The sequence below is a fragment of the Lycium ferocissimum genome, chromosome 5, assembly GCF_029784015.1.
Source record: "Lycium ferocissimum isolate CSIRO_LF1 chromosome 5, AGI_CSIRO_Lferr_CH_V1, whole genome shotgun sequence".
NCBI lineage: Eukaryota > Viridiplantae > Streptophyta > Magnoliopsida > Solanales > Solanaceae > Lycium > Lycium ferocissimum.
Window position 1 is genome coordinate 64,044,908 of NC_081346.1, and position 10,389 is coordinate 64,055,296.

The 10,389-nt window shown below is 31.1% G+C and overlaps 2 protein-coding genes across 2 annotated transcripts; both read left to right on the forward strand.

The window, feature by feature from the left end:
- The first annotated feature begins 1,243 nt into the window (after positions 1-1,243).
- Positions 1,244-2,900, forward strand: LOC132058466 (universal stress protein PHOS32-like). The gene is made up of 4 exons (XM_059450958.1): positions 1,244-1,568; positions 2,092-2,201; positions 2,286-2,404; positions 2,658-2,900. Exons 1-4 carry the CDS (start codon positions 1,394-1,396, stop codon positions 2,746-2,748), a joined length of 495 nt encoding a protein of 164 aa, XP_059306941.1. The 5' UTR covers positions 1,244-1,393; the 3' UTR covers positions 2,749-2,900.
- Positions 2,901-5,645: 2,745 nt separating this feature from the next.
- LOC132057052 (universal stress protein PHOS32-like) lies at positions 5,646-6,999 on the forward strand. Its single transcript, XM_059449492.1, has 4 exons — positions 5,646-5,944; positions 6,267-6,376; positions 6,476-6,594; positions 6,878-6,999. The coding sequence occupies exons 1-4, from the start codon at positions 5,770-5,772 to the stop codon at positions 6,966-6,968; spliced, it is 495 nt and encodes a 164-aa protein (XP_059305475.1). The 5' UTR covers positions 5,646-5,769; the 3' UTR covers positions 6,969-6,999.
- The last annotated feature ends 3,390 nt before the right edge of the window (positions 7,000-10,389 follow it).

Consider the following 10,389-nt stretch of genomic DNA (forward strand, 5'->3'; position numbering starts at 1 on the left):
CATCTTTTATTGTCGAATTTAGATTCTATTGGTGATTCAAATATTCGTGAATTTATTCGACAAGAACAAAAACGAATAATGGATAAAAGAAGTCAACAATTTCAACGACAACCACAACAATCCTCGCCCCATACACTCAATATTTTAATGATATTGGTGGATCTGGAAACAACCTACCAGAGTACTAAATTATTGTTATAATTTTCTAAATTATTATGTTGTTTAATGTATTTTCAATTTTAATGTATTGAACATTGTTATGTTATTGATCATTGTGTTGTTATTGAACATTGTGTTATATATATATTCGAAATTATTATGTTATTGAACATTGTGTTATTTATTAACAACATATTATATTTTATATTTGCACTTTTTATTTTTGTGATGGTTATATTTTTTAATACAATTATAACTTATAATAAAATTAACTTACAATTTTATATAAAATAATATATACGAAAATTAATTTATAAAACTTACACTCCAAAATTAAGATGTAAAATTAATATTATAAGATATTACATAAAAAATAATTAGGTATATTAGGAATCTAAAATTATAAATTAAAATTTCTAATATGTTAAATTAAAAGTGTTATATAATAAAAAATAATAATAAAATGTTAATTAATAGTAATGGTGTAGATGAATAGGTATATTAGGAATCTAAATGTAAAAATTAAAATTTATAATATGTTAAATTAAAAGTGTAATATAATAAAAAATAATAATAAATTATTAATGAATAGTAATGGTGCAATGAATTGGAGATGGCTGGAGTATTCAAACACCATTTTTTGCACCAAAATAGCAGTTGGTGCAAAAATGGTGCAAGGTTGGAAGATGACCTAAGTACTTCCTTTGTCCCAATTTTATGTGGTACACTTTCAGTCTGTCCCAGAAAGAATGTAATCTTATTATATTTAGAAATAATTTTATTTTATGAGATAATTTACAACCACATAAATATCTAAAACTTATTTTGGACTATAAATTTTAAAAGTCTTCTTTTATTTCCTAAACTCCGTGCCTATTCAAATGGTGTCACATAAGTTGGGACGGAGGAGTATTGACGTATATATTTTCATCTTTTCTTTTAGCTCTATATATTATTGGTCAACTATATGTCTATAATGGACTAGTGGGGTATGTTAAACATTTATCCATATGTAAATCGTTGGGTGTTTGAAAACGAAAGTAGACTATAGCTACCATAAGGGTGACCGATATTCCTTAAATAGCTGTCCAAAGCGAACCAACTTTATACCTTTTGCCTTTACAATCTCTTGTGTTATAGCTTTCAATTTTGCACACGCAAGAATAAGGTGCTTAATTTGCATCTCTTTAATTAGTAAGTTGAACCACAAAGAAGAACTAATCATTAAGCAAAAATGGTGAAAGACAGGACAATTGGTGTGGCAATGGATTTCTCAAAGAGCAGCAAAACAGCTCTTGAATGGGCAATTGATAATTTAGCTGATAAAGATGACACCTTTTACATCATCCACATCAAGTCTCATTCTTCTGATGAATCACGTAATAAGCTCTGGGCTGAGTCTGGTTCTCGTAAGTTACCCCTTTAATCTTTCTCCTCTTTTCATTGTCCCTTTTGTGGATGAATTAATTAGCTTATATGTGTAATATACTAACAACGCAGTACTTTTTCCCCTGTATTTTAACTTATGGTAACCACATCTCTCAATTTATGTGACACTGCTTGACCGGATATGAAGTTTAAGAAAAAAGAAAAGAGTTAAGAAACTCGTGGTTTAAAACAAGCCTTAGACGTTTCTTGTGGCTATAATTAAATCATACTTATCATAAAGGAAAAATGAGACTTTTAAAATTAAATTATTTCTAAATAAAGAAAAGTGACATTCTATTTTAGACAAATTAAAAAAGAACGCGTGCGGCATAAACTAAAATAAAAGGATTAGTAAAATAATTTGACTTACAACTTCTATCGACAATATACTTGCAATATCTTTTAGGTGATTTAATATTAGAATATTTTTTATCGGTCGACATATAGAAGTTAAATTCTTTGTGGATCAAGGTGTTAATACTTTGATTTTGTTTTGTTTGTTAGCTTTGATTCCGTTGGCTGAGTTTAGAGAGCCAGAAGTGTTGGAGAAATATGATGTGAACATTGATATTGAGCTTCTTGATATGCTTGATACTGCTTGTAGACAGAAAGAGGTGTTCCATCTATCATCCACCATTTTCATTTTTTTCTTCATTTTGTTCATTTTTTCTTAAAATATTTCTATGATCATTGTATAGATAAAAATTGTCACCAAACTATACTGGGGAGATGCAAGGGAGAAACTGTGTGAAGCTGTTGAACATCTGAAGTTGAATTCTTTGGTTATGGGGAGCAGAGGCCTTACTACCCGCCAAAGGTACCACCTTCCACATTTGGCCAATCGGCAAATATAATTATATTCGCTAGTCAAATATACACTATTATATACTAATATAAAATATGTATATTAGACATTGATATACAAAAAAATATACAGTTGGGCTGTTATTTTAGTGAGCGGCTATTTATGTCAACTTCCCTTGTTTTTTTCTTCTAAATTTAGTTGGTAAAATTTGGTCTTTTTATGTTGTTTATGCAAATTGATATTTGGATGTGTCTTGGTAAAACAGGATATTCATGGGAAGTGTGACCAACTACGTAACGTCTCATGCAACCTGCCCTGTGACTGTGGTCAAGGATCCCGATTTCCACAAGCACTGATCAAGAATTATGGGTTGAATGCGACTAACAAATTCGAGTTACGATGCCCATTGAATAAATATGAAAGCTGTAAAATGGTTTTTAATTATTTTCTCCTGTAATAACAATTCCCTACTTAATTTCAATGCTAAATGAAACAGATAGTTTTTCTGGTGTCAATAACTAATGAGAGATTGATGATATGCTCTTATTTGTCTGATCTATGTTATCTTTCATTCTTCTCGGACAAGAAAGAACTATCAAGGTTTTTTTTTTTCTGTACCCGGAAGCTAGGTTACGGTGTCAAATTGCGCGCTAACCTAGATCGGTGTTGGTGATTAAGACAGCAGGACGGTGTTCATTGAATGAAGAACGTAGTGAAATGCGATTCTTGGAGTGAATTGCAAAATCCCGTGAACAATCAAGTCTTTGAACGCAAGTTGCACCCGAAGACATTAGGCTGAGGGCACGTCTGCCCGTGCGACATGTACCACTGTACCGTTCGCCATGTACCAATAGCCGTGTACTCGGATTGGAAAAATCAAAAGAGCGTTCATACTAATGTTGATGAGTTTGGTAAAGTATCCCATCAATTATCAAGGTGCATATTAGCTGACTCATGCACTACAATTTAAAAATCTTTTCAAACTGTTTGCGTTAGTGAGTATATATGATCAATGCGACCACCAAACAGAGCCGGCTCAACCTATAGGCCACATAGGCAATTGCCTAGGGCCCCACAATTGTGGGGGCCCCACATTATTTTATACTATGTAGTATTTCTTTTTTTTTTTAGGAGAAAAATTACCACGACTATCTTGTTAGCATAAAAATGGGAATAAAAAAAAAATAAAAAAAACATAAAAAAAGGACGAAGAGGTCACCGTTTGGGATTGAGAGAGAATAATAAAAGTTAGTGATAGAAAGATGTAGAAGTTAAACTATTTTATGTTTCATGCCAAAAATGTAGCTCATACATCTTTTCTCTAATAAATTATTGTACTTTATATTTAACTTTTTAATTTTTTCATCACTATTTAACTTTTCCTCAATACTCATCAAAACACAAATTCTCTTTGATTTTTTATTCTTCAATCTCCAGCTCTTCAATCTCCATTCTCATATATGCTCAAAATCAATTGATCGGACTACAATTGGAAAAGTTGGCTTTTCAAACTTTTAGAGCTTAAGCTGCGTTTATCTGATAAGTGAAAACGTATATAATTTGATCTAATAAGCCAATCCAAACGGGCTCTATTTTAAGAGAGGAAAAAAAGAGCCGAAGATATGCTTTAGATTTCTTTTCAAGTTTTCAAGGATTGTGGATTTTGGAAGAGCGAAAATTATTTTAAAATCAAGTTATCCATCTCTTGAATCGGGTTCTATCTTTCTGTCTTTTATTAGTTTTATTAGCTATCCGAAAAAAATTCTCAAAATTGAAATTGTCTTACCAAGATCAACAATGCCTCAAGAAAAATTGAATAGATTAGCTATATTGTCAATTGAAACAGAATTATTAGAAGATATTGATAATTAAAAAATTATAGGTAATTTTGCGTCTCAAAAAGCTAGAAAAATAAATTTTAGATAAATAAATACATATAATTTTTTAAAAGTTAAGGCCTCTCATTAGAGTTTGGCCTTAGGCCTCCCGATATGGTTGAGCGCCCTGAAAAAGATGTGCATAACGAAATAACTCCAAATCTTGGATTTGAATGGAAAAATCTTTGGTAAGGAGCATTTCCACCTAATGGAAGCGGCGGATACTGAATATAAAACTCAAAATAAAATAAATAAAATATATGATCAATGCGGATTCATACCTAAGAGAATGCATGCAAAATTCTCCTTTTACTAAACTATCAAAAAGGAGTTATCAACAACATAACGTGACTCATTAAGTAACAACAAATTGAAATGTCATTTGAGATAGAAAATTTTGAAATGTGTGGTTTCTTTTCTTTGAATTTTAAGCTTAAACTAAAGAAATAAGCAACTCAATTCCAAAAAGCATATCCGTAAACATTATTTACACTATATCAATAAACAAATGTCGTGAGCTTTTTGCCTACTCTTTGAATACATGCATCTAATGTAAAATTTGCTAAATATGGTCATTCTGGCATAAAGAAGGTACACGGACAAAATAGATAATATCAAGATCAACAATACAACTTAGATTACTAATTAAGGAACAATAAATTTGTAATGTCTTGTAAGCAACGCGGTTTTCTTCTTTCCTCGCAAAATTTTAAGCAACTCGAACATTAAAACACATCCACACTTTTTTACAAGAAATTAACAAATTGATAGACACATTTCATTTACATACATTTTCAATACTTTATTAAAGTTAATTAATGTAATTAATTTACATTTTACCTCTATATATTACTTAACATTGATTAGCTAATGTAATTTGGTGCCCGTGACAAACCCAAAATTTGAAAATTACGAGTTTGAGTTCAGTATTTCATCACAATCTATTTAGTTCACTGAATTTTAAAATATACTCACTTTTACTTATTTTATTGACTTTTTAAAACATATACAAACTTCAAGCTAAAAATTACTCAATTCGGATGAGCCTATAAGTGGTTAACAAGATCAGCCCCTGTAGGGACAAAGCCTCAGTTTCAATTACAGGTTCACATGAATCCTTTTTTCCAATTCTCTAAATATTTATAAGCATCTAATTGTGAACTCAATTATTATTATATATATTAATTTAAAACTACTATAAAAATTAATAAACTTAAAATTTTGAATCCGCCCCTATAAACAAACGATGTGAATAAATTTCTGTCCAACAAGAATGACTTCAATTTGTCCATATTTTAGGAAAGTGAAAGAAGACAAGTGGCACTAAAAAAGTATACCTTAAATAGCTGGTCCAAACGAACCCTGCTTTATATCTTTTTGCCTTAACGCGCATCTCCTATATCTACTTTCATTTTTCACGCGCAACAAGAAGGTGCTCTATATCTCTTTCATTATTAATTAGGAGAAAAACAAAGATCAAGAAATAATCAGCAAGCAAAAATGGTGAAAGACAGAACAATTGGTGTAGCAATGGATTTCTCAAAAAGCAGCAAAACAGCTCTTAAATGGGCCATTGATAATTTAGCTGATAAAGGTGACACTTTTTACATCATCCACATCAAGACTCATTCTTCTGATGAGTCACGTAATAAGCTTTGGGCTCAATCTGGCTCTCGTAAGTTAATTTGCTTCTTTTCTTGTTCTTATTTTTACTTTTATGGATTTGAATTATCTACTTGTCTATCTATAGTTAGGTGATCTGATTCTAGGAGCTGATTTCTCAAATAGTCGCTGAACTAATAGTTAATAAACTATATGTCAGAAAGTTACTTTCTTTATTAAAAATATTAAAATCAAGAAAACGGATTACTTTCTGAGATAATAATTATTAGTTGATTTACCATTTGAGAAATCAACCCCTGATTGTAGACAAGTTAAAATCTTTGTGAAACAGGGTGTTAATTAATACTTTGATTTTGTTTTTGCTTTTGGATTAGCTTTAATTCCATTGGTGGAGTTTAGGGAGGCTGAGGTGTTGCAGAAATATGATGTGAAGACTGATGTGGAAGTTCTTGATTTGCTTGATACTGCTACCAGGCAAAAAGAGGTTTTCAATCAATCATCCAACATTTTCCCTTTTTTTTTTGGGTTGATAATTTTGGTTTGTTTAATTTTTCTGATTTTTTTTCATTTGATCATTGTATAGATAAAAGTTGTGATCAAGATATACTGGGGAGATGCTAGGGAGAAACTATGTGAAGCTGTTGGAGATCTGAAGTTGAACTCTTTGGTTATGGGTAGCAGAGGCCTCAGTACCATCAAAAGGTGATTTTAGCTGTAATTGTATTAAAAATATTCACTTAATAAATATAAATAATAAAAAATTCAGTATCATTTTTTTCTAAAATCTAGAATCTATAAATTCAAAATTCTAACTTGCCCCTGAATTTATTAAGAAACACCTCTTTTTTTTACTAACTAGAATTTATAAATTCAAAATTCTTCTCTTTTTTTAGTTCTTTTTTACTAAATAGCTGATCTTTGTTTTTTCTGATTCAAGTAGTAATTTTGTCATTAATATTTGGATATGTATCTGTTGGTAAAACAGGATAATCATGGGAAGTGTGACCAACTATGTATTGTCTGTTGCGACCTGCCCTGTGACTGTTGTTAAGGATCCAGATTTTCACAAGCACTAGAGATCAGGTTTTGTTGGTTAAATATGAGTGACATATGCTACTTATGATACCATTTTCGAATAAGATAAAGGCTTTTTACATGTTGTAATTTCTCTTATGATGACAATTTCATTACTTTCAATGCTAAATGAGACAGATCTTGTTTCTGGTTTCAATTACTAATGAGAGATTCATCATTTTCTCTAATTTGTATGCTCTTATGACATGTTATCTCCCCTTCAAACCCCCTTTGCGTCTCCTAGCTTCGCCCCTGATCTATATCATCTCTACTTCTATCTGAAACAAGAACTATAATTTTCTTTAGACAATTTTTTTTATACTTACATTGGGGTATGAGGTAGCAAGTATCTCTTGGATTAATTGAGATACATGCCTCCCATTTAAAATAGGGTAAAGGATTAAATACGTCCTTGACTAGAGAAATGGAATAATTTTGTCATTTGTTAAAAAAGTATCTCCTTCCTAGCCCTATAGTTACCAAAGTGGCTCGATAGCTTTTATGGGTTGACAATAGCAACAATTGAAGGGCAAATTTTGACCATTTTCAAAGTTCAAAAGCAAATTCAATCTTTTTACTTTTATGACCCAATCCCTTTTTAAATTTTACACCTTTCACTTTGGTAATGTAGAGCTAAGAACGAGACACTTTTTTAATAAAGGACAAAATTGTTTAATTTAGCGTAATGAAGGGGCATTTATGACCTTTATCTTCAGAAAAAAAAAAGAGGGTGTTTCACTGTTCTTGGGTTAGAATTCTTGAGATTGGTAATGGCTTTTCAAGTTGATAGCAACTAACTAATCTGTATTGTAAACTTAGAAATAATAAAAAAAACTCCTATGCTTACATAAACAATTTTCAACTCTTATCCTAGATTATTTCTAAGTTTTCAATTTTCAAGTTGATAGCAACTAACTGATCCGTATTGTAAACTTAGAAATAATCAAAAAAACTCCTATGCTTACATAAACAATTTTCAACTCTTATACTAGATTATTTCTAAGTTTTCAATTTTCAAGTTGATAGCAACTAACTGATCTGTATTGTAAACTTAGAAATAATCAAATAAACTCCTATGCTTACATAAACAATTTTCAACTCTTATCCTAGATTAGAAGTAATCAAGCTTCAACCTGCCATGTGGAATACAATTGAACTTCCTTTTTTCTTTTTTTTTTTGGGTCATATACTTAGAAATATTTGAAAGTCAAGATCCTGGCAGGCAATAATAATCTACGCCAACTTGCTTGAATTAATGGACCAAGTTGATGGCACAGCTCCTCCACATGGCTAGCTATTTAATTTGAATTCATTAACCATTATAATATGCCTAGATCATAAAATGATGCATTATTGCAGCCATAAAGTTAGTAAGTATTGAAATCCCTGCTACTGTTTGGTGAGATTTAAACAGTGCAGCATTTTATAAAGTTTTCCAAGCATAGGAATGAGAAAACACTATGAAAATCACAGATCTTAATTAACATGTCTTTTGGACTTATTATATGATAACTTATTTCTTTATTTGTTCGTGGTTGGATATAAATATACAAACAGCTGGGGAAGTAGTTAATATGATCACATGGTCTGTCCCCTGTATAATGGGAAGGATGATTGGCAAAATTAATTGCTGAAGAAGCTAGCTTTCTAATTGAGGGTGAAATTGAGTAAAATTGCCTAAAGCAATATTGCTCGAGTTTTTATAAAAATGTTATTGTATTCGTGTTGGATTCTTCAAAGAGACTATTTTTAGAGGATTCCACGAGTATGTGTTGACAATTTTGAAAAGTTTGAGAAACATAGCCTAAAACATTAACTTTGATCAGGTTGTGTAATGTGTGTATATGACTATAAATTTGTCCCCGGTTTAACTGACTATGTTAAAGATTTAACTTCATGGAGTCCATCACGTGCTTGTATTTTATAAAAAATAAAATTCCGAAATAGGTTGTTATTTGAGTTGAAAGAAACAATCGGATAACTCAGTGAAAGCATTTATTAAGATGGTAAAAATTACGTGCTGAATTGTGTGAGAACTGAGAAGTTGGATGTAGACTCAGAGGCGGATGGAACACTTTAACTTGGGGTTCAATTGAACTCCAAACTTTTGATGCGGGATATAAATTTATGTGTAAAAATTTACTAAAATACAATAAATAGTAGATATGAACTCATAATTTTAAAAATATAATGGTTTAGTGCTAAAAATATAAGATGTTGAACCCCTGCAATTTAAATCCTAAATCCGCCTCTGTGTGGACTAGTGTTGGCTAAAACAAAACTAGGAAAATTGAACGGTAAGGTAAAGGCAGAAGTAATAAGTAATGCCTGAAGTAGAATTGAATTGGACTAATTTTGTGTGTTGGTTGGATAATGTACCATACAAGGTAGTGCAATTTATATAAAAGCATTTGGCTGTCGACAAGCTCAAAACCACTGTCTACATAGGGCAAGTTACACGTCTGGCTAATCGGTCAACAATAATTACATTCGCTAGTCAAATACGAAAAAATATTATACTTATTATGTATCAATTTTTTTTTTTTTTGTATACGAATATACAAAAAATATCCATTTACTGGCTATTATTTTGGTAAGCGGCTATTGATGTCAATTTCTCATCTGATTATGCCCCAAATTTTGTACATAAAACTTAGGCATGATCCAATTGAGAAGGCCTAGTGGCTGGTGCATGGAGTAGTTACTTGATTGAGACCTCCTGGCGAAAACCTTGTAAGGCTTAATGAGACGTGACTCCTTTTGCTTACTGACTTAATGAGACGTGACTCCTTTTGCTTACTCTCAAAGCATTATTTGTGGTTGTGGACCAACCTTTTTTGGCTGATCCAATTAGACTTGTGAGTTGTAATGGCTGCAAAGTCTAACTTATAGCCTTGTCCTTATTCGCATAGAGTGAATGCAATTGCATATTTAGCTATTTTGGAACTCAAATTCTGGTGTTCACAGTACTCGATAGTTTTTCTCTAAAAATATTTCAACAACTCACTGATTTAACCCTGACTGCTGAACCCTTCTTTTATTACCTTTGCAGCTTCTATGGGGAGGCAAACATGGGATGAACTATTTTATTCAAGGAGAGTAGATTTTCACCTTTTTATTAAAAAATTACACAAAGTAGAATCTTATATAGGTTAATTGTTGTTTTATGTATACATATACTATATATTTACTAATCCAAGCTCTGATACTAGATTACATAAGAATTCATACCTAGAAGCAAGTACCAAGAAAGAAGATAATATTTGGGAAAGATCCAAGTAATTAAAAAAACCTCTGAAATAAGACAGAAGCCTAACAATTAGAAATTACAAGAACCAAACCTATAGGCATAACCCTGGGAAAGTAAAGTTGAAAATCACCTTAATAAGCTTAACATCAACAAAAGAATTCATCCTTACGTTC

Bases quoted from the DNA above. Each gene is read 5' to 3' on its own strand.
- LOC132058466 (XM_059450958.1), top strand. From the start codon at position 1,394: ATGGTGAAAGACAGGACAATTGGTGTGGCAATGGATTTCTCAAAGAGC. The intron at 1,569-2,091 runs GTAAGTTACCCC...TTTGTTTGTTAG, and splicing joins CTGGGCTGAGTCTGGTTCTC to CTTTGATTCCGTTGGCTGAG. The intron at 2,202-2,285 runs GTGTTCCATCTA...ATCATTGTATAG, and splicing joins CTGCTTGTAGACAGAAAGAG to ATAAAAATTGTCACCAAACT.
- LOC132057052 (XM_059449492.1), top strand. From the start codon at position 5,770: ATGGTGAAAGACAGAACAATTGGTGTAGCAATGGATTTCTCAAAAAGC. The intron at 5,945-6,266 runs GTAAGTTAATTT...CTTTTGGATTAG, and splicing joins TTGGGCTCAATCTGGCTCTC to CTTTAATTCCATTGGTGGAG. The intron at 6,595-6,877 runs GTGATTTTAGCT...TTGGTAAAACAG, and splicing joins GGCCTCAGTACCATCAAAAG to GATAATCATGGGAAGTGTGA.